A 19784-nucleotide genomic window follows, 5' to 3' on the forward strand; every position below is an offset into this window, starting at 1 on the left:
TGCTTGTCTTAAAATACATTTAACTCTCAAAGCCCTAAAAGAAAAATGCCAAGTTTGGACCAAATAGTCTACCTGGGTCGATTTTCAGGCCCAATTTAAAGTACTGGTTAAAACTTTGAAAGCTCTATATATATGACTTCGCAACGGTTACCTGAAAGACTCTTCTGATCATAATAAAAAAATTCCTTCCAGTAGCACCTTAAAGACCAACTAAGTTAGTTCTTGGTATGAGCTTTCGTGTGCATGCACACTTCTTCAGATACACTGATCATATTCTCTTCTGATCATATTTGTGTATTTGGATACAACAAACCAAAGAGTTGCATCAGGAAGGACAAGGAAATACTTCAGTAGAAGATTTTTTTTAATTGCACTAGCAGAGTTCTTGATTCTTGCTCTGATAAATCAACGAGAACTTGCAGCGGAAAGGACGAGAGGCATAACAAGAAGAAAGGGATCTAACAAAACCCACAATTAATGAATATGAGAAACAGGCAGTGTGTCTCCGTGGGGCTAACTGTCCTCCCATCTCCAGCGACAAGGGGAAGATTCACCCCTGGCTGCTTTCCTGGAGCTCAGTTTCCTTCTCAAGGAGGAGAATTTGTCTCCAAGGACCTTCCGCAGCCCCGCAGTGTCACTGGCAAAAGGCAGGTCCCTCCGGACGCTGGGCAGCTCCCCCGTGAACATTTCCCAGCGGGCCAGGGCGTCCACCGCCTTGTCTACTTGCAGGAGATCCTCCTCGGAGACGTCCTTCTCGAGAGCGGCGATGCACATCTTCAGCCACAGCGTGTACTCCTTAATTATGTCCGAGGGCTTGGGAGCACCACCCAGTCGCTCCTGGCTGGGAGCATCGGCCAGAGAACAGGACGGCTCATCAAGGTCAAGATCCTGCAATGTGGAAACCGCCTGGCTGCAAGTATCTGGGGTCAGGGGCTCCGAGAGGGACGTCACCGCTTCGGAATCGTTCTCTCCACCCATCCCAGAGTCAGCGCTGTACGGCAAAACGTCTTCTGACACGGACAAGTCTGCCGGGTCTTGGCTGGGCCAGGTAGACAAAAGAGTTTGCATCCAGGCATAGAGTTTCTGCACCAGAGAACATAAAACGGGGTGACTGCTTCTGTTGCCGTTTCAGATCAGGGCACTGATAATCAGGGAGCACAGAAACAGAGGGCGCTGCCTTGTTCCAAGTGAGACCCATTTCTCTACCTAGCTCGGGGTTGGTTGTCTACATGGACTGCCAGCAGCTCCCCAGGCAGAAGTCCCTACCTGGACTTTCTCTGAACCTTCTCTGACACTCCTGATTTGGGCAGGTTGGAGGATGGATGGCGGCTGACAGATTGAGGTTGAATCCTGACAAGACAGAAGTACTGTCTTTGGAAGACAGGGGGCGGGCAGATGTGGGGGACTCCCTGGTCCTGAATGGGGTAACTGTGCCCCTGAAGGACCAGGTCCGCAGCCTGGGAGTCATTTTGGACTCACAGCTGTCCATGGAGGCACAGGTCAATTCTGTGTCTGTCTACCAGCTCCATCTGGTACACAGGCTGAGACCCTACCTGCCCACAGACTGTCTCGCCAGAATGGTGCGTGCTCTGGTTATCTCCCGCTTGGACTACTGCAATGCGCTCTGCTTGGGGCTACCTTTGAAGGTGACTCAGAAACTGCAAATAATCCACAATGCAGCAGCTAGACTGGTGACTGGGAGTGGCCGCCGGGACCATATAACACCAGTCCTGAGAGACCTGCATTGGCTCCCAGTACATTTCCGAGCACAATTCAAGGTGTTGGTGCTGACCTTTCAAGTTCTAAATGGCCTTGGTCCTGTATACCTGAAGGAGCATCTCCACCCCCATCGTTCAGCCTGGACATTGAGGTCCAGCACCAAGGGCCTTCTGGCAGTTCCTTCACTGCCAGTGAGGTTACAGGGAACCAGGCAGAGGGCCTTCTCGGTGGTGGCGTCTGCCCTGTGGAACGCCCTCCCATCAGATGTCAAGGCAATAAGCAACTATCCTACTTTCAAAAGACATCTGAAGGCAGCCCTGTTTAGGGAAGTTTTTAATGTTTAATGCTGTATTGTGCTTTTAATATTCTGTTGGGAGCTGCCCAGAGTGGCTGGGGAAACCCAGCCAGATGGGCAGGGTATAAATAATAAATTAATATTATAGGTCTTATTTGCTATTGAAGCATTTGCTTCAGCTCAGATTAAAGCAGCCTTTGTCAACTAGATCTTTTGGATTACAACCCAATTATTGGGCCCAACAAGCACAAGCTGAGAATGATGAGAACAGCAGTCCAAAGTATATGGAGAGCTGAACTAAAGCATCAAACATTTCCCTTGAGTGTGGTCACAGATCCTGCAGAGCCCCTGCACAGCATCTGGAACCAGCACCTGCTCCATGGCCAGTCCTCTCTCAGCCTTATCCTGTGCCTAAGCTGGCCAGAATGAGGACCTGTATAAGGAGAGCTACACAGGGACACAGACAGGCTAATCCCTTGCCTTTCCTACACGGCAAATGGCTTGAGACTCTCTTGAGCCGCCTGTAGGTTTCTGCTCTCCAGACAACTTCTCTGCTTCCGTCTCCCTCTGATGGGGATTGTAAGATGAGCAGCCTGGAGCTAGTGACCAGACGAACCCCCGCCTTGCAGAAAGGAGGGGAAAGAGCCACCTTGCTCTCTGAGTCTCTTACCTTGTAGCGCTCGATGAGTTTGAAACCCACCACGTACTGCAGCTTCCGGAGGCATATTGGGCAGGGCTCCAGCGGCCGCAGCAGAACTTCATCCAAACTCAGAGCCCCCTGCATGATGCACTGGAGCCAACGGCAATTCCCCAAGCCAATCAGGTGGCAGATCTCATGGCATGTGACCTTTCAATGGGGGGGAAAACCAAGAGCAGATTAAGCTGAACTTTCACTGTTGAGCTTGCCTTTCCTGCCTTGAACTGGTTCTCCTTTCCTCCACCATCACCAGGGCCGGATTGAGGTTTGATGAGGCCCTCAGCTACTGAAGGTAATGGGGCCCTTTATATGTCCAGCTGTCCTTTGTCCACAACAAATTGTCACTGTTTTTGAATATATGCTATATGGTAATTTATGGACCTAATAGGTATCTAAAGCCATTTGCACATAACAGATAGGAGCCTACACAACACAAAACACTGTTGCTGTATGTAGATTTTATTTTATTTGTTTTTTATCTTATATTTTGGAAATGTACACCCAGTTTTTCTTTTCCTTTACATTTTTTGGGGTTCCCAAGAGAGTGGGCCATAAACTATAGCTTGTTTAGTGAACAACAAATTGTCACTGTTTTTTTGTGTTGAATATATGCTCATACCCTTAGTCTATGCTGCCTGATCATCATTCTACAAGCACTCTTTAATATTAGATAACAGGCATTCAACTGTGCTGCACTGCAGTCTGCAGCTGCATGCTACATGTTGCCCTGCAACCAGTCCATGCAGAATGTAGGCACCCTATATATAGAAATGAGCAAATCAGTGATATTTTAGGGAACAGGCTAACAGGCAGGACCCATTACTAGGAACCTACCCAACACAAAACACTGTTGCTGTATGTAACTTTTATTTGTTTTTTATCTTATATTTTGGAAATGTACATCCAGGTGTTTGTTTCCCTTTAATTTTTGGGGGGGGGGCCCAAGAGAGTGGGGCCCTAAGCTATAGCTTCTTTAGCTTATATGTAAATCCAGGTCCTTTTGTGTGTGTTTTTAATTGCTGGGCACATAACCTGGGTCCTTCTGCATGCAACACAGGTGCTCTACTGTTGGGGAAATATTGCACGCCTCACCTTGCAACACTGGAGCATCTCCAGCATGTTGAACAGCAACGCCTGGTGTCTGGCGTGCTCCATAACTTCGTCATGAACCTCTTGTCTCCATGGCGCTGGGTTTAATGTGGTGCAACCCATCTGGGGGAAGTCGCCCGTGAACCTGGCAAAGCTGCAGACCCCCACCTCTGCGGAGGCAGGAAACAAGAGGGGAGAGAAAGATCAGCCTCATTTCCTCAAACGCCCAGGCATCCCACCCAGATAGGAAAACCACCCTTACACATCTGGGTACAGAGATATCTGTTATATAATGAAGTCTGTTGAAATATATAGAGAAGATGGACAGATGCCAGTCTGATCCCAGCATTGTTTTATCGTCTAAAAATTAAGCATTAAGCAAGAGAGAGATGGAGCTGCGGATGACTGCGGCTTGGTTTCATTATGCACACAGCAAACCAGTGTTATGCCTCTATAGAATAGTGAGGGGTTAAGTACCAATTAATAGGAGGTTTTGTTGCTGGAGAGTGAGTGGTAAATGTGTACTTGAGGAGCCTTGCTGCCTCAGAATGCATTAAGCAAATTGTGCAGAACTTTGCATGTAGAAAAATGCTCAGTAGTATATCTTATTGACTTCTTTTTTAAAAAAAAAATAGTTCATTAAATTTATAAAAGACTGAAAGGCAGAAAAATAAAACTTCATAATTACTCAATTTTTAATACGCTACTGTACGCAACTTTAATATTCAGATAAATCCATTATAGCAGGAGTTGGGCGTCTCTGGCCTCTGGGCCAATCTTGGCCTGCCAGGGGGTCCAGTTTTGCCCGCAAGGCCATTTCTCCAAAACCAGGCCCAGCTATCAATCAGCTGACATAAGCTGATGGGTGCGGGAACAGGGTTCAATTCTGCACTGGCTGTGCCCACCAGTTCCCCATAGGGAACTTGCACATTCAGCCAAAGTAGTAGCATTTAACTGATGAACAGAGAATTCAGCCCTGCTAGTGATGTATGGAAGTGAGAGCTGGACCATAAAGAAGGCTGATCGCCAAAGAATAGATGCTTTTGAATTATGGTGCTGGAGGAGACTCTTGAAAATCCCATGGACTGCAAGAAGATCAAATCTTTCCATTCTGAAGGAAATCAGCCCTGAGTGCTCACTGGAAGGACAGATCCTGAAGCTGAGGCTCCAATACTTTGGCCACCTCATGAGAAGAGATGACTCCCTGGAAAAGACCCTGATATTGGGAAAGATGGAGGGCACAAGGAAAAGAGGACGACAGAAGACAAGATGGTTGGACAGTGTTCTCGAAGCTACCAGCATGAGTTTGACCAAACTGCAGGAGGCAGTGGAAGACAGGAGTGCTTGGCGTGCTCTGGTCCATGGGGTCATGAAGAGTCGGACACGACTAAACGACTAAACAACAACAAGATACTGCTTTGCCACTGTGTTCCCTATGGGGCATAAGAGCCAACTCCAGGGGGCTGTGGGTGCTTGTGGGCACCCACAAAGTCAATGAGAAAAGCCGCCAGTAGGCTATGATGCTGCCTCTGAGAGAGAAACAGTTCAGCTCTGCCCTCCACAGCCAACCAGCGACGCACCCTTTTCGGGGGGAGAGCTTGGACACAGAGCCCCTCCATCGTGGAAAAGGGTGCGTCGCTGGCTGAGGAGGAAGAGGAGCTGCCAGCCACAGCAACTTCCATGTTGCGGTGGCGGGCATCCACAATCCAGAGGGCGAGATGGAACCCCTGCTATGGGGAACATGCTGGTGGAACAACCCCTCCCTGATCTCCGTGGGTCAACCTTGATGTCATTATAACACCAGATGATTGACAAGTGGATGGACTCACCTACCTGCCCACAGAGGGACCGAAAGATCTGGCCTACTGAGCTGCAGAGTTTATACAGCACCACCCAGGCCCCTGGGACTTGACTACACAAGCCAAGAAGATGCTCTGCCACAGGTAGCTTTACCTAGTGTACCCTCACAGGCATTTCGTTAGTATTTATTTTATTATTTCAGATCAATTCCCAGGCAGCTTAAAATATAGAATTCCAGATTACTAAACTGCAAGAAAACCCAATTTTTAAAAGCATAAAACAAGCATTTGTAAAAGCAGCAGGATTGATAACTGTGCTGCAAAAAAAAAAAAAAAAAAACACTGGTAGAGCTAAATGAATTAAATTACAATTAATCTGGTAGGATCCTTTGTTTGTTTTATTTTTGAAGAAAACCGCCTAATGTCCATCTGGTTGGTTTACCAGGGTTCCTCTATATCAGAAAGCGGGGTGGAGGCTGTCCAACTAATTAACCACCCAATGAACCTCATTGATATCCCTGCCACATTAAACGCTTGGCAACTATTAATGAAACCGGAACAACAAGTTATAGAAAACTGCAGAATAGCGGAAGAACTGGCAGGATTTCAGGAGGAGAGGACCACAATCGATCATTGTTCCGCTCTTAAATTAATCCAGTCAAAAATATACAGGGAGGGGCAAACGCATTAAGAACTTAAGAAGAACCTGCTGCACCAGACCAGTGACTCTGCTGGTCCAGCGTCCTCCTCTCCCAGCTGCCTGTGAGGAACCAACAAGCAGGATCGAAGAACAAGAGCGGTTTCTAGCAACCAGTATTCAGAAGCACAGAAGAGAGCCAGTGTGGTGTAGTGGTTAAGAGCGGTGGACTCGTAATCTGGTGAACCGGGTTCGCGTCTCTGCTCCTCCACATGCAGCTGCTGGGTGACCTTGGGCTTGTCGCACTTCTCTGAAGTCTCTCAGCCCCACTCACCTCACAGAGTGTTTGTTGTGGGGGAGGAAGGGAAAAGGAGATTGTTAGCTGCTTTGAGACTCCTTGAGGGGAGTGAATTGGCCACCTCCTGAGAAGAGAAGACTCCCTGGAAAAGACCCTGATGTTGGGAACGATTGAGGGCACAAGGAGAAGGGGACAGCAGAGGATGAGATGGTTGGACAGTGTTCTCGAAGAAACCAACATGAGTTTGACCAAACTGCGGGAGGCAGTGGAAGACAGGATTGCCTGGCATGCTCTGGTCCATCGGGTCACAAAGAGTCGGACACGACTAAATGACTAAACAACAACAAAAACGGGAGTGAAAGGTGGGATATCAAGTCCAAACTCTTCTTCTGCTGCTGCTGCCTCCCAACTGTAGAGGCAGAGCAGAGCCATTGTGCCTAGTAGCCACCTGTGTGCATCTGGCTTCAGCATCACACCCCACACTCCAAGGAGCTCACAGTCCCAAATGGGAGTGGTCAACCTGTGACTGCAACTCCTGCCATCCCTGGGATAGCAAACGGAGGTGAGAGCCAAGGCAACAGGTGATAGATGTGAGCAGATGCAGCCAGAGGTGCTCATTCTGGGAATGAAGGCTGGAGTGTGGATGTTAAGGAAGTGCTTCGTGGAAAAGGTGGGCTTGGGTGTGGCAAGTTGAAAGAAGAGCACAGGAACATAGGCAATGAAGTCAGACCACTGGTTGGTCCATCTAAATCAGTACTGTCAACACTGATTGGCAGCTCTGCAGGGTTTTAGAGAGGTGTCTCTCTCAGCCCTGTCAGGAGATGTTGGGGGTGGAACCTGGGACCTTTAGCTTGGAGGTCAGATGCTGTGCCCATTGAACTATGGTCCTTTCCTGTAGAGAGGGAGATGATACTACATTTATGCTGTTAGACTGGTGGATTCCAGAGACAGAGCCTTTTTACTGGTGGCTCCACATCTTTGGAGCTCCCTCCCCGGAGGGCATACGGTAGGGTTACCAGACGTCCCTGGTTCCTGGGGACAGTCCCCGGATTTGCAAATCTGTCCCCGGACAAATTTTGTCCCCGGAATGTCCCCAGATTTGCAAATTTGTCCCCGGGAAACGTGGCAGTGGCAGCCTCAGCAGCCTGGAGCCAGCCTGGTAGCGCAGTTGGCTCTGGCTGGCTTCAGGAGCTGCTCGCTGCTGCCTCCACTGCTGAAGGGGAACCAGGGATGTCCGGTGGCACAGATCTCCTGCCCCCTTCCCCCTTTGTTTTGACAGATCTGGGGAGGCTCAGGAGTCACGGGCGGGCGGGCGTTGCCCAGGAGGGGTGCAAGGCACGTGGTTTCTCTGCCAGGCAAGGTGCAAAGCCCTTCTTTTGCACCCTGTGAAATATAAATGCACAGAGGTTTTTTTAAAAAATGGGCAACAGCCGCCTGCCTGTGACTCCCAATCCATCAAACCAAAGGAGGAAGGGGGCAGGAGATTGGGGAAGGCTCGGGAGTCACGGGCGTGTGGCATGCTGTTGCCCAGTTTTTAAAAAAACTGTGCATTTATGTTTCACAGGGTGCAAAAGAAGGGCTTTGCACCTTTATACAATATGCATGTGTTCTTTTGCCTCACCATCCCCACTACTGACTCCCTGTTGCTACTCAGCTCCAAAAAAAAAAAAAAGTGTCCCCGGATTCATTGAAAAAAAATCTGGTAACCATAGCATATGGCCTCATCACTACTAGTTTTTAAGAGAACTATGAAGGTGTTTTCCTCCCCATCCCTGGACAAACCTTGGCCAGGCAAGAACTTGCTGAAGGTGAAGCTCCATGTTTCACAGGGGTAGAGGTCAGCAAGGGTGAGACCCAAGACGCAGAGGGCATCCATGGGCTTGTTGTTCTTCAGAAAGGTCAGGATCCCATCTATGGGGGGAAGGAAGATGCCAAAACAAAAGACACAATCCAGTGAAACTTGTCAATCTTGTCAATCTTTCAATTCCCTTGGTAGAAAATTTAGAAACCTATTCCCTGCCCTTCAGCAGCAAGTACAGCCTACCCTGTTTCAGGCTTTTGTTTGTCTGTTTGTGTACTGTATTTATATCCTGCCTTTCTCCCAAGATGGGATTCAAGGCAGCTGACAGCATTTAAAAACACTATCGGAAAATACAAAGCAATAAAACTAGCTAATGGAAAAACACAGTTAAAATACATGAGAAACACACTTGGAACCAGCATTAAAGTATACTGCCCTTCACCCGAAGATCTCAGGGAGGTTCACAAGATAAAGTAAAGGGAGCCAGTCTGACCTCTCTTGGGAAGGAATCCCACAGTATGGGAGCGGCCACAGAAAAGGCCCTGTCTCTCCCGTGTCACCCCCAACTGTGCCTCTTATATTGATGGGGCCAGGAGAAGATGCTCATTCGAGGACCTGGATGGATTTGTATAGGGAGATAGGAGCTTTCAGGTAGCTTGGACCAAAGCCATATTCTGTAATGACAATGAGATTTTTTAGCATTTATTTTCAAGCCTTAGTTTAAATATATTGCAACCTTTCCTGGGTAGCTTGGGTGGAACAGGATGAACAGAACACATCCGCAGGGTATCAGTCTAATCCGGAATCCATTATGAACACACCCAATTTGGGTTAGCACCTTTTCCCATGAAAACAAAGGGATGGAAATATGTTTTTTGTGGTGCGGGGGGGGGGTGTTCCAAAAGGAAAATGTAGTTCCAGTCCTCCATCTGGTTGGTTACTGTTGCAGCTGCTAGTCATGGAATGATTTTCCATGGAAAGATTATTCTCCCACCCCCTGCCTCACACCTTTCCTCCTCTACTGTGCAGGCAAAAGGCAAACATCGCCTAAATCAGGGTGGGAAAGCTGTGCGGCCTTCCAGAGACTGCTGGGCTCCCATCAGTTCCACCAGCACAGCCAGTGGCCAAGGATGATGGGAACTGGAGTCCAACAACCTCTGGAGGGCCACATTGCTTCTCTATCCCTGGCCTAAGAGGGTTGAGGGGGCCCAAGGACGTATTCAAGGGAGAAGGGAGGAGGGCAAGGATGACCTCAAGTTCCAGGTAACTGTCAAAGGCATTTCCCAGCCAAAGGAATGCACATGGGAAATAGCTAACCCTTTATTGTCAAAGATCACACTTAAAGTCACCTCTACAGCTCTGAATACCCACGCACAGCAGTCTAGCATCTACTATGCTCTTCCCAGGTCCACCCTCTATGGAGCAGTTGCAGAAACGGGACTACTTCCCCTCCACCAGTTTATGTACTCTCTCCCGTTGGGATTTGGGCACGCAGCCAGAGACTGCGCCTCCGTGGAAACTTCCTCTGCTCCTCCCTTTTCACTCCCCTTCTGGTTCTGGGAGACAGTGGTGCAGGGGAGGGTGGGGAAGCACCTGGCCCTTCATTTGCCTGCCCTGCCTCCTCCTCCTCCTCTTCCAACCCATTCTGTGTTCCACCCTCCAGCCGTGAAGCATCCCCTGCCTCCAACTCTTGCCTCTGGGCTGGCAAAGTTCCCTACTTACCCCCTTCTCCCGAGTCAGACTTGAGCCCCATTTCCTAGTAACACGCCTCGCTGCCCCCAACTTGCTCTCCTGTCGGCTTACCTGTATGAAGCTGCACTCTGTCCGAATCCTGGCTGTGACGGTAACAGCAGTGGATGGAAGAGACTGGGACGGAAGGAAGGCACTTGACTCGGAGACCCCAAAAGAAAGACTCGACGCAGCCACAGAGGGAGTCCAGCAGCGAGATCCCAGCAGGGCCGTCGCTTAGATCTAAGAGCAGAAGCATCAAGTCAGTTCCTCTGGGGCTCTTTCTGGGGGGGGGGGGGACAGGACTATGCCCTACAGCAATGCAAGAAAGGAGAAAAATCCCAAGGAAGGAGAAGAATCCCAAGAGCACAAAGCTCCAATGTTATTATTTGTATATTATCTATGTTTTGTAAGAGCCTGGCACTTGCACTTTTTGAGCAGTCATTGCCTTCCTCAGAGAAGAACATCACTAATAAGAGAGAGGGCGCTCTGTATCTGAAGATTTACTGCAAGCGAAAACAATTTGCTTGTCTACCAAGGAAAATCCAGCATCTTCAGAATGTGTTGAAGACACATCCAGGGTCTTCAACTACATCCAAAGCAACATGCGTGACTGCCTCTAGGGGATTTTGGACAGGGTCCATTGTAAAACTAAAGGTGGGCACTGGCTCTGGTGAAGTCCCTATGGGGACTTGAAGCAGGACTTCAAAGACAAGAGTGGCCTCTCAGTCTGTTTCCTAAGGGATTTCAGGTGAAGATTCGGTCACCACCAAGCCCTGGTCGAAGAAAGGAACTACAGGGAAATCAGTCAGACTATCATGTACTGTTGCGGTCAGAGCCACTACTGTTGCTGCTGTAATTATTATTATTATTATTATTATTATTATTATTATTATTATTTATTTGCACCCTGCCCATCTGGCTGGGTTTCTCCAGCCACTCTGGGCGGCTTCCAACAAAGATTATAAATACATTAAAATGTCACACATTAAAAACTTCCCTGAACAGGGCTGCCTTCAGATGTCTTCTAAATGTCAGGTAGTTGTTTATCTCTTTGACATCCGATGGGAGGGCTGGCACCCTTCTAAAGAACATAGGAAGCTGCCTTATACAGAGTTCAGACCATTGGTCCATCTAACTCAGCATCGCTTACACTGACTGGCAGCAGCTGACCAGGGTTTCAGGCAGGGGTCTCCCCCAGCCCTACCTTGAGACCTTCTGCATGCAAGGAAAGGCACTAAAGCCACAGATCCCTCTTTCCCTGTCTCCCATCACAACCTCAATTCAACACATGGCATCCTTGTCTCCTTTGTTAGTTGGTGCCAAAGACCCAGCAGGTGCATTACCTATAGGCTGCAGGTATATGTGCTTGCGGTAGACTCTCTGCTTCCTCCTCAGCAGGGAGTAGTAGAAGGTTTCAAAGTCCTCAGGGGCATCAGGGTGGCTGAGGAGCCAGTCGAAAGCCGTCCGGATGAACAGGCTGCAGAAAAGTGTCCTGTGCGGGTTGTATGCTTCGGAGAGGAAGAGCTTTTCGGCGCTGGAGAAGGCCTTGGCGTAGAGCTCCTGCAGCGCAGGGTTCGTGGAGATCAGAGCGTCCTTCAGCGCTCGGGGCCCAAAGCTGAACTCTTGGGCATGTCTGCACTGCAACATCGCTGATGGCAGACCCCGCTTCAGTGGTGCCGCCCTCTGCCAGGAGAAGAAACCATGGTCAGCCTCTAACTAGACTCTGCTCTCAGGGGAGCTTGCCAGGGGAGCCAGCAAGCCCTGAGGATCACCTGAAACATCTCAAGGTGTTGTAGGATGGTGGTTCAGAAGAGATCAAAGCTGTGAGCCCAGAACCCAGGGGGCACCATTTCACATTTGTTTTGTTGCCCGTTAAATAATCAGATCCCAGAAAGATGTAAGTATTTAATCATCGCCCCCGCAATCCTTGGCAAAATGGGTCAGTGCATCTGGCTGTTAACCAGAAGGTTGGTGGTTCGAGCCCAACCAGGGACGACTGTCGGCAGGATTCCTGCATTGCAAAGGGTTAGACTTGCCAGCCACTTCCCCCTGCTCTCCCGCCTACTTTTTCTCCATCTTATTTATTTATTTGTTTATTTATTTGGCAGTGATCCACGTAAGTCTGCAATCGCATAAGTGAAATTGGTGTAAGATGCTATCTACCTGCCTATTTTAAAAAATAGTGATTAGTTTTCCATCCCCTGGGAAAACTCAATCCCAATCTGCCGTTGCAGAATGGTTTGGTTTAGCGTTTCCATCCAAAATGATGCTCCGTGGAACTTCCTTCCTGTAATACAATGCATTGCTTACGGCTGCCATCATGCCAGGAACCCCTAAATTACACCACGTGCAATTTTCAATGATCTCTTCATAAATGATTCCCTTTGTATGTCAGCTACTACCAAGCAACTCCCCGACAAGCACCCATGAATTATTCTCTTTGAAGGTTCAGCTCCATCCTTCTCATTCTGAGCTTTGCTCTGCCACCCCCCTCCTCGGATAAGACGTATTCTGGAGCAACAGCAGTCAACAAGAGCAGCATAATAAATAGGGCACAACTGTGTGGCAGAACGAGAGTTTAACCGTGGGACGTCAAAAGGTTTTGCACCCTACTGCTTTAAACCAGAAGTGCCTACAAGGAAGACTGGGGTCTACTGGTGAATTTCCAGGTGATTTGCAAAGCTGTCTGGCGTCCAATGATTTAACAGTAGTACAAGTCCCTGTACAACTCAGGATCAGGTTTCCTGCGAGTTCCCCTTATCTCTTATATACTCAGTAGCCCTGTGTGGTCTGTGGGAAAGTTTATCCTGCAAGTTCCAAAGATCTCAGAAGCCTCCTCTGGAGTAACTCGGAACAGGGCTTTTAGTGTGGCTATCCCTGTTCTGTGGAATAGCATCCCTGCAGGAGCCCACATTCTGGAAGCAACTGAAGGCATTTTTGTTCTGACTGCTTCCCAACGGGATAAATGGCTCTTCACCACAAATGTCTGCTTTGTATGGCTTAAGGTTCATTTTAAAAGTTTTTGCTTTTTTTGTCTTTTTAATTATCTCTAGCATATATCAGCTTGAGACGGTTGCTTAGAAAGCAATTAAGAAATACAGTGGTACCTCAGGTTAAGTACTTAATTCGTTCCGGAGGTCTGTACTTAACCTGGAACTGTTCTTAACCGGAAGAACCACTTTAGCTAATGGGGCCTCCCGCTGCCGCCGCACCGCCAGAGCATGATTTCTGTTCTCATCCTGAAGCAAAGTTCTTAACCCAAGGTAATATTTCTGGGTTAGTGGAGTCTGTAACCTGAAGCGTATGTAACCTGAAGCATATGTACCCTGAGGTACCACTGTAAATGATAATAAAATATCCTGTTTCTTTTATTGTTGTAGTATTGCATTTATATCCTACCTTTCACCCAAAGAGCTCAAGGGCATTATCCCCTTCCCCTTTTTATCCTCACAGCTAATGCTGAGAGACTCTCACCCAGTGAGCTTCATGGCTGAGGGGGGTGGTTTAAACCTGGGTCTCCTAAGCCCCAGTCCAACACTCTGGGCTGCTACACTAGGAGCAGGGGGAGTTGGCAACCTGTTCCATAGGCAAAGGCAGCGGCAAGTGAATGGCTCAAGGGAGTGAGAAAGAGGCTGTGGATTCTGGGACTCTGGCTTAGCAGCATCTCGCCAGTGACCCATCTAGTCCAGCATCCTGTTCTCACAGTGGCTTAATAAACATAATAATAATAATAATAATAATAATAATAATAATAATAATAATAATGCCCCACTCTGGGCAGCTCCCAACAGAATATTTATCATATGCCCAAATCCGCAGGCAGGATTTGGGCATATGAGCAGCACTCCCCCCTCCCACGGTTTGCATCAAGTGGGATTCAGAATCATGGCTGCCTCCAACTGTGGAAAGCAGAGTATGGCCCTTGTGGCTAGCAGACACTGAGAGCCCTCTCCTCCGTCATGAATGCGTCTCATCCTCTTTTCAAGCCATCCAGGTTAGTAGCCATCACTGCCTCCTGGTGGAGCGAGTTCCATCATTTGACCACGTGCTGCGTGAAGAAGGACTTTCTCTTATCTGTCCCAAGTCTTCCAACTTGGTGATTCTATCTGGATCTAAGCTGTGTTATATAATAATAATAATATATTATTTATACCCTGCCCATTTGGCTGAGTTTCCCAAGCCCCTCTGGGCAGCTCCCAATCGAGTGTTAAAAACAATACAGCATTAAATATTAAAAACTTCCCTAAACAGGGCTGCCTTCAGATGTCTTTTAAAGATAAGATAGCTGCTTATTTCCTTCACATCTGAAGAACGGGCATTCCACATGGCGGGCACCACCACCAAGAAGGCCTTCTGCCTGGTTCCCTGTAACCTCACTTCTCGCAGTGAGGGAACTGCCAGAAGGCCCTCGGAGCTGGACCTCAGTGTCCTGGCAGAACGATGGGGTGGAGACGCTCCTTCAGGTATACAGGACCAAGGCCGTTTAGGGCTTTTAAGGTCAGCACCAGCACTTTGAATTGTGCTCAGAAACGTACTGGGAGCCAACGCAGATCTCTCAGGACAGGTGTTATGTGGTCCCGGCAGCCACTCCCAGTCACCAGTCTAGCTGCCGCATTCAGCCGTGTTCTGGCTGAACCCTTTGAAAACGAGGAGCACTAAATGCAGTTTAGCATCGCTTGTCGCTAAAGGCATTGGGCAAAGCCACCCGTTCAGTCCTCATTTTCCATTTGTAAATCAGAGAGTGCAATGAGTGGGACATTATGAACTGAAGTTCATAATGATGCTCTGCTAAAGCAAGCCGTATTTGGCTCGCAGGTTCACGTGGCTTTTGCAACTCTGCCAAGGGCTCCCTTCCCCCCCTCCCCCCGCTCTGTCGCTCTGTTTCAAAGCTGCATATTCCACTTGGCCGTTCATTTTAGTGATCTCTCTGTTCTGTTTGCCCCCCCCCAGCCCTGGCAGACATTCAGGAGCCTCCTTCTCCTGCCATTTCCCATGTGCCCAGAACAGAGGACAAGGAAATGCACACAGACCGTCACCATGCAGAGCTTCTCAGAATAAAAACCATGTCACGGAGGCGCCCACGGGTGAACGGCAGCTTTTCCACACTGCTCAGGGGCACCTTGTTCACACTTCTACAGAGAGACCGGATACTTTGCATAAATGGGCCATGTTTTTAAGGCAAGACCAGTTTTAAAAAAGCAAAACAGGAGCCACCAGAGGCCCGTGCTCACACGACAGGCAACTAAAAAGAGGTGTAGGAAAATTGGAGCTCTGTGACATAGCTGAACTTGGATCTACCCTAAGGTTTTACTAGATTTTTTCCATGAATCTGGGGACACTTTTCAACTTCAATGGATTTTATATGGGTAAAGGTGAAGGTAAAGGGACCCCTGACCATTAGGTCCAGTAGTGACCAACTCTGGGGTTGCGGCGCTCATCTCGCTTTATTGGCCGAGGGAGCCGGCATACAGCTTCCAGGTCATGTGGCCGGCATGACTAAGCCGCTTCTGGCGAACCAGAGCAGCACACGGAAACGCTGTTGACCTTCCCACCGGAGTGGTACCTATTTATCTACTTGCACTTTGACATGCTTTCGAACTGTTAGGTTGGCAGGAGCAGGGACCGAGCAACGGGAGCTCACCCCATTGCGGGGATTCGAACTGCCAACCTACTGATCGACAAGTCCTAGGCTCGGTGGTTTAACCCACAGCGCCACTTGCATTTATATGGGTACTGATTTGTAAATCCAGGGACTGTCCCTGGGAAACGGAGATGACTGGTAACGTTAATCTACCTCACCGTTGGATGTGTGTGGCTCCTAGGGATTGTGCTGTGATGAGGAGCAGTAAGAGTCTATCTACACACAGTTTGCAGAGGCTCCTTCCTGTTTCCTGGGGAAGCAACCCAAATGTCTCTCCTCCCAACGCCAGCATCACAGGAGAAGAGCTGGAGAAGAGTGCCAGCAAGGCAGCTACGGCCACAGCTTACCTCTCCAAAAGGCTTTGGGGAAAGGTGATGCTAAAATCCAGTACCAAGTCGAAGGTCTCCCAGGCTTGCCTGTTGAGCATGCTGCTTTACGGAAGGTGAGTCATGGGCAGTTACAGCCACCAGGAGTGACACCTCAACACTTTCCATATGCGCCGCATCAGGAAGATTTGGGGTTTCACATGGCAGGGCAGAGTCTCAAACCAAGATGTGTTCTCAAGCCCACATTCCCAGTGTGTTCACACTCCTATCCTGGCTCGGCCATGTCCACAGAATGGAAGATGGCAGGATCCCCAGGGGCATGCTCTACAGCAGGGGTCAGCAAACTTTTTCAGCAGGGGGCCGGTCCACTGTCCCTCAGACCTTGTGGGGGGCTGGACTATATTTTGAAGAAGAAAAAATATGAACAAATTCCTATGCCCCACAAATAACCCAGAGATGCATTTTAAAGAAAAGCACACATTCTACTCATGTAAAAACACGCTGATTCCCAGACCGTCCGCAGGCTGGATTTAGAAGGCGGTTGGGCCGGATCCAGCCCCCGGGCTTTAGTTTGCCTACCCATGCTCTACGGAGAGTTGGCTTCGGGCACCAAGCCCATCGGCAGACCAACTCTGTGTTACAAAGATGTCTGCAAACGTGACATGAAGTCTGGCAACGTTAACACTGCCGTATGGGAATGCTTTGGAGACAATCACAGTGCCTGGATGGTCAGTCTGGCCGTCCATCCATAGCAGTGACCAGAGAAGGAATGACTTCTGGGAGTGTGCTACAGCAACAAAAAAATACAAATGCTATTCTAGGCTGCATCAATGGAAGCCTCGTGCCCTGATCAAGGGAAGTCATAGTATTGCTCTAGTCCAGTGTTTCCCAAACGTTTTTGGGCAACGGCACACCTGTTTACCGGAAAAAAATCTCGCGGCACACCACCATTAAAGCCCCGCCCCCGTGACGTCATTCGGGGAGCCGGCGGCCCGGGCCTGAGCTGGAAGGAGAGGCGGTGCTTTTCGGCACAAGGCAATCGGCCTGGAATTGTTTCCCGCGCGCTGCGAAAGGGAACAGCTGCGGTCGCGCGAACCCTCCGGCGCTGGGAGGGGAAAGGGCGGAGTCGCAGAGCACCAGCTGGCCGAGCGGTTGCGCGCAGCGTTGCGCTTTTGGAGAGCGTGCGGCTGCTGCTAGGGGATCCGGGGACGTGAGCAGGCCTGGCCCGACCCGGGTTGAAGGAGGACAAGCCGGCAGCGCGCCAAGTGAGTTCGGTTGCGCGCGACGGCCCCCGCTCCCCCCACCCCCGCCGGATCCTCGCCGCCGCCGCCTCTCGCCCGCCTCCCTCCCACGGCACACCAGCCGATGTCTCACGGCACAGTAGTGTGCCGCGGAACACCGGTTGGGAAACACTGCTCTAGTCTGCCTTGGTCAGACCACAACTGGAGTACTGTGTCCAGTTCTTGGTGTCGCAGTTTAAGAAGGATGTTGACAAGCTGGAACGTGTGCAGAGGAGGGCAACCAAGATGATCAAGGGTCCAGAAACCAAGCCTGATGAGGAACGGTTGAAGGAGTTGGGTATGTTTAGCCTGGAAAAGAGGAGGAGTTGATGGCTTTCCTAAAGGTGGCTGCCACATGGAAGATGGAGCAAGCTTGTTTTTTCCTGCTCTGGAGGGTAGGACCCAGACTAATGGATTCAAGTTAGAAGAAAGCAGCTTCAGATTAAACATCTGGAAGAGCTAGAACTGTTCAGCCGTAGAACAGACTCCCTCAGAAGATGGCAGACTGCCTTTCCTTGGAGGTTTTTAAGCAGACCTCTGCTGCTTTAGTTGTGATTCCTGCACTGCAGGAGGCTGGACACTAGATTACCTGTGGGGTCGCTTCCACCGCTACAATCCTGATTCTATATCACTTTTTGGGTGGGACAGTATTTTTGTTTAATGATGCCCTAGGGAACCGCTGTAGATTACCGCTAAAGAACCTGCTTTGCATGCAACAGGTCCCAGCATTTCCGTCTAGGGCTGGCAATGCCTCCTCTGAACCCCTGGAGTGCTGCTGCCGCCAGTGCTGGCAACACTAGCTAGATCGGCAACGCAGCTTCCTATGCTCCTAAACCACGCTGCCTGCTTCAGAAGCGCTCGCTCCATCTATTAAAAAGGCGGGGCGGGATTTACATGAATGTAAAGGTTAACGGAAGGGCCTCCAGAGGTGCAGGGCGGGCGGCGGTATTACTTTGCAGAACACCAGCCACTCTTGGCGCATCCTGCGAGTTTAGAGATAAACCTGGCGCCGATCGCACCCCCTCCCCTCGGGACCCCTTTCCCCTTTCGGCCCGGCACTGTGGACGCGGGTGCCCGCCCGTCACGCTCTCCCGACCCGCGTGCGCGCCTCCCGGGCTCATTCTCACGTTCACTCACACCCCGCTGCAGCACCTCCCGATCCGCAACGCCTCTGCCCCCGAGCCTGTCGCAAGTTGCTCGACGCTTGTCCTTCTTCCCGTCCGATGACAGGCGAAGGGCAACGGGAGCCCCAGGCAACTGAATTCTCCCGGTCGAGCGGCGGCGGCGAAGCCGGGAAACGGATCTCCCGCGTCAACGCGGATATGAGCGAAGTCCTCTTCCTAAGACGGCACTTGGCTGAGCCTGAGCAACGACGTGGCTCGCCAGCATTTCTTGCAGTTGTGCGCGACGCACCTGCCCTTTTCTCCCCAGGGAGTGGGGAGTCCCCAAACTCCTCCCGCCACCTCCCCGGATCTGGAGAAGCCACTTTGCAAAGGCGCGTTTCCTCCTCCTCCTCCTCCTCGATTTGCAGCGGGGTTCCTCCCCGCTCGCTCGCCTCTCTTGCAAATCTGCAGCGCTTGGCGGCGGCGAAGCGGCCGTCACTTACCTCGCTCTCCCTCCAAACGCAGCTGGGATTGCGCGGGGATCTCCCTTCTTGCAGACGGAGAGGGAGGGAGGGAGGGAGGCCGGCTGGGGCGAGCGGGAGACGGAGCGGGGGCAGCTGGCGAAGCCGTGACGCGCCGGGCGGATGGGGTTTGCGCGCCGCCGGCTGGAGAGGCGGGGTGGGGACTGGGGAGAGAGCAGGCGAGGCAGGAGGAAGGGGGGGGCTCCGATGAGGTGGGGGGGCAGTGTTGGGGGAAGTGGGGGCGTGATAGGAAAACAAACCGCAGGAAAAGCAAACCACCCCGGTTATCATTTGACTGGCCCTTCCTCAGAACATATTGGCAAGTCTTGCGCGTTCCAGCCTTTGCATCCCTGGCATCCGGAAAATGCTTTTAACAAGCCTTTTCCTCCCAAGAGCGTTCAAGGTTAGGAGCCAAGTATGTTATCCCTGCTGCCGGGAAGGACGTTAGGAGAGCCCTGGGGCCGGATCAGGCCAGGGGCGCCCCTAGTCCAGCATCCTCACAGTGGCCAAGGAGATGGAGAAAAGCCCATGAGCAAGACCAGAACGCCCTCCCCTCCGGGGTTTCCAGCAACTGGTACCCAAATGCGCTGAAAACGTACGAGGATCCTGGCTGCTGGATCAGGCCCCTGGCTCATCTAGTCCAGCAGCCTGTTCTCACAGCGGCCAACCAGATACCTGTAGGGCAGTGGTTCTTGTACTCTGGACGCTCAGATTTAATTCATTATGTATCTATTAAGATACAGGTAAACCACCCTTCCATCAAAGTTATTTGAGTGAACAATAAATAGAAGCAAACAGGGTCATGCAGCCACGAAGTTCACCCATTAAAAGACAGTGAGGATGGAGT

General features: G+C 50.3%; 2 protein-coding genes across 6 annotated transcripts in view; one reads left to right on the forward strand and one right to left on the reverse strand.

Moving 5' to 3' along the window:
- The window catches only part of CARD11 (caspase recruitment domain family member 11), a 335243-nt gene that overhangs the window by 181155 nt on the left and 134304 nt on the right, over window positions 1-19784 (forward strand). The window lies entirely within an intron of this gene.
- On the reverse strand, window positions 347-19038 carry AMZ1 (archaelysin family metallopeptidase 1). Of its 4 annotated transcripts, none has more exons than XM_083474904.1 (7): window positions 18920-19038; window positions 11410-11749; window positions 10139-10306; window positions 8317-8445; window positions 3804-3970; window positions 2685-2861; window positions 347-1083 (listed from the first exon to the last, which is right to left on the reverse strand). In XM_083474904.1, the coding sequence occupies exons 2-7, from the start codon at window positions 11711-11713 to the stop codon at window positions 514-516; spliced, it is 1515 nt and encodes a 504-aa protein (XP_083331030.1). In that variant the 5' UTR covers window positions 11714-11749; window positions 18920-19038; the 3' UTR covers window positions 347-513. The 4 variants fall into 4 exon arrangements, with proteins under 4 accessions (XP_083331030.1, XP_083331032.1, XP_083331031.1 ...); XM_083474906.1 differs by lacking the exon at window positions 18920-19038 and adding an exon at window positions 18727-18872; XM_083474905.1 differs by lacking the exon at window positions 18920-19038 and adding an exon at window positions 18451-18686.

The sequence above is a fragment of the Podarcis liolepis genome, assembly GCF_965112155.1.
Source record: "Podarcis liolepis genome assembly, chromosome: 14".
NCBI lineage: Eukaryota > Metazoa > Chordata > Lepidosauria > Squamata > Lacertidae > Podarcis > Podarcis liolepis.

Coding starts and splice junctions, on each gene's coding strand:
- AMZ1 (XM_083474904.1), bottom strand. CDS start 11,713: ATGTTGCAGTGCAGACATGCCCAAGAGTTCAGCTTTGGGCCCCGAGCG. Junction 8,446..10,138: donor CAGAGTGCAGCTTCATACAG/GTAAGCCGACAG, acceptor TTCCCCCCATAG/ATGGGATCCTGACCTTTCTG. Junction 3,971..8,316: donor CAAGTTCTTGCCTGGCCAAG/GTTTGTCCAGGG, acceptor CTGCCTCCGCAG/AGGTGGGGGTCTGCAGCTTT.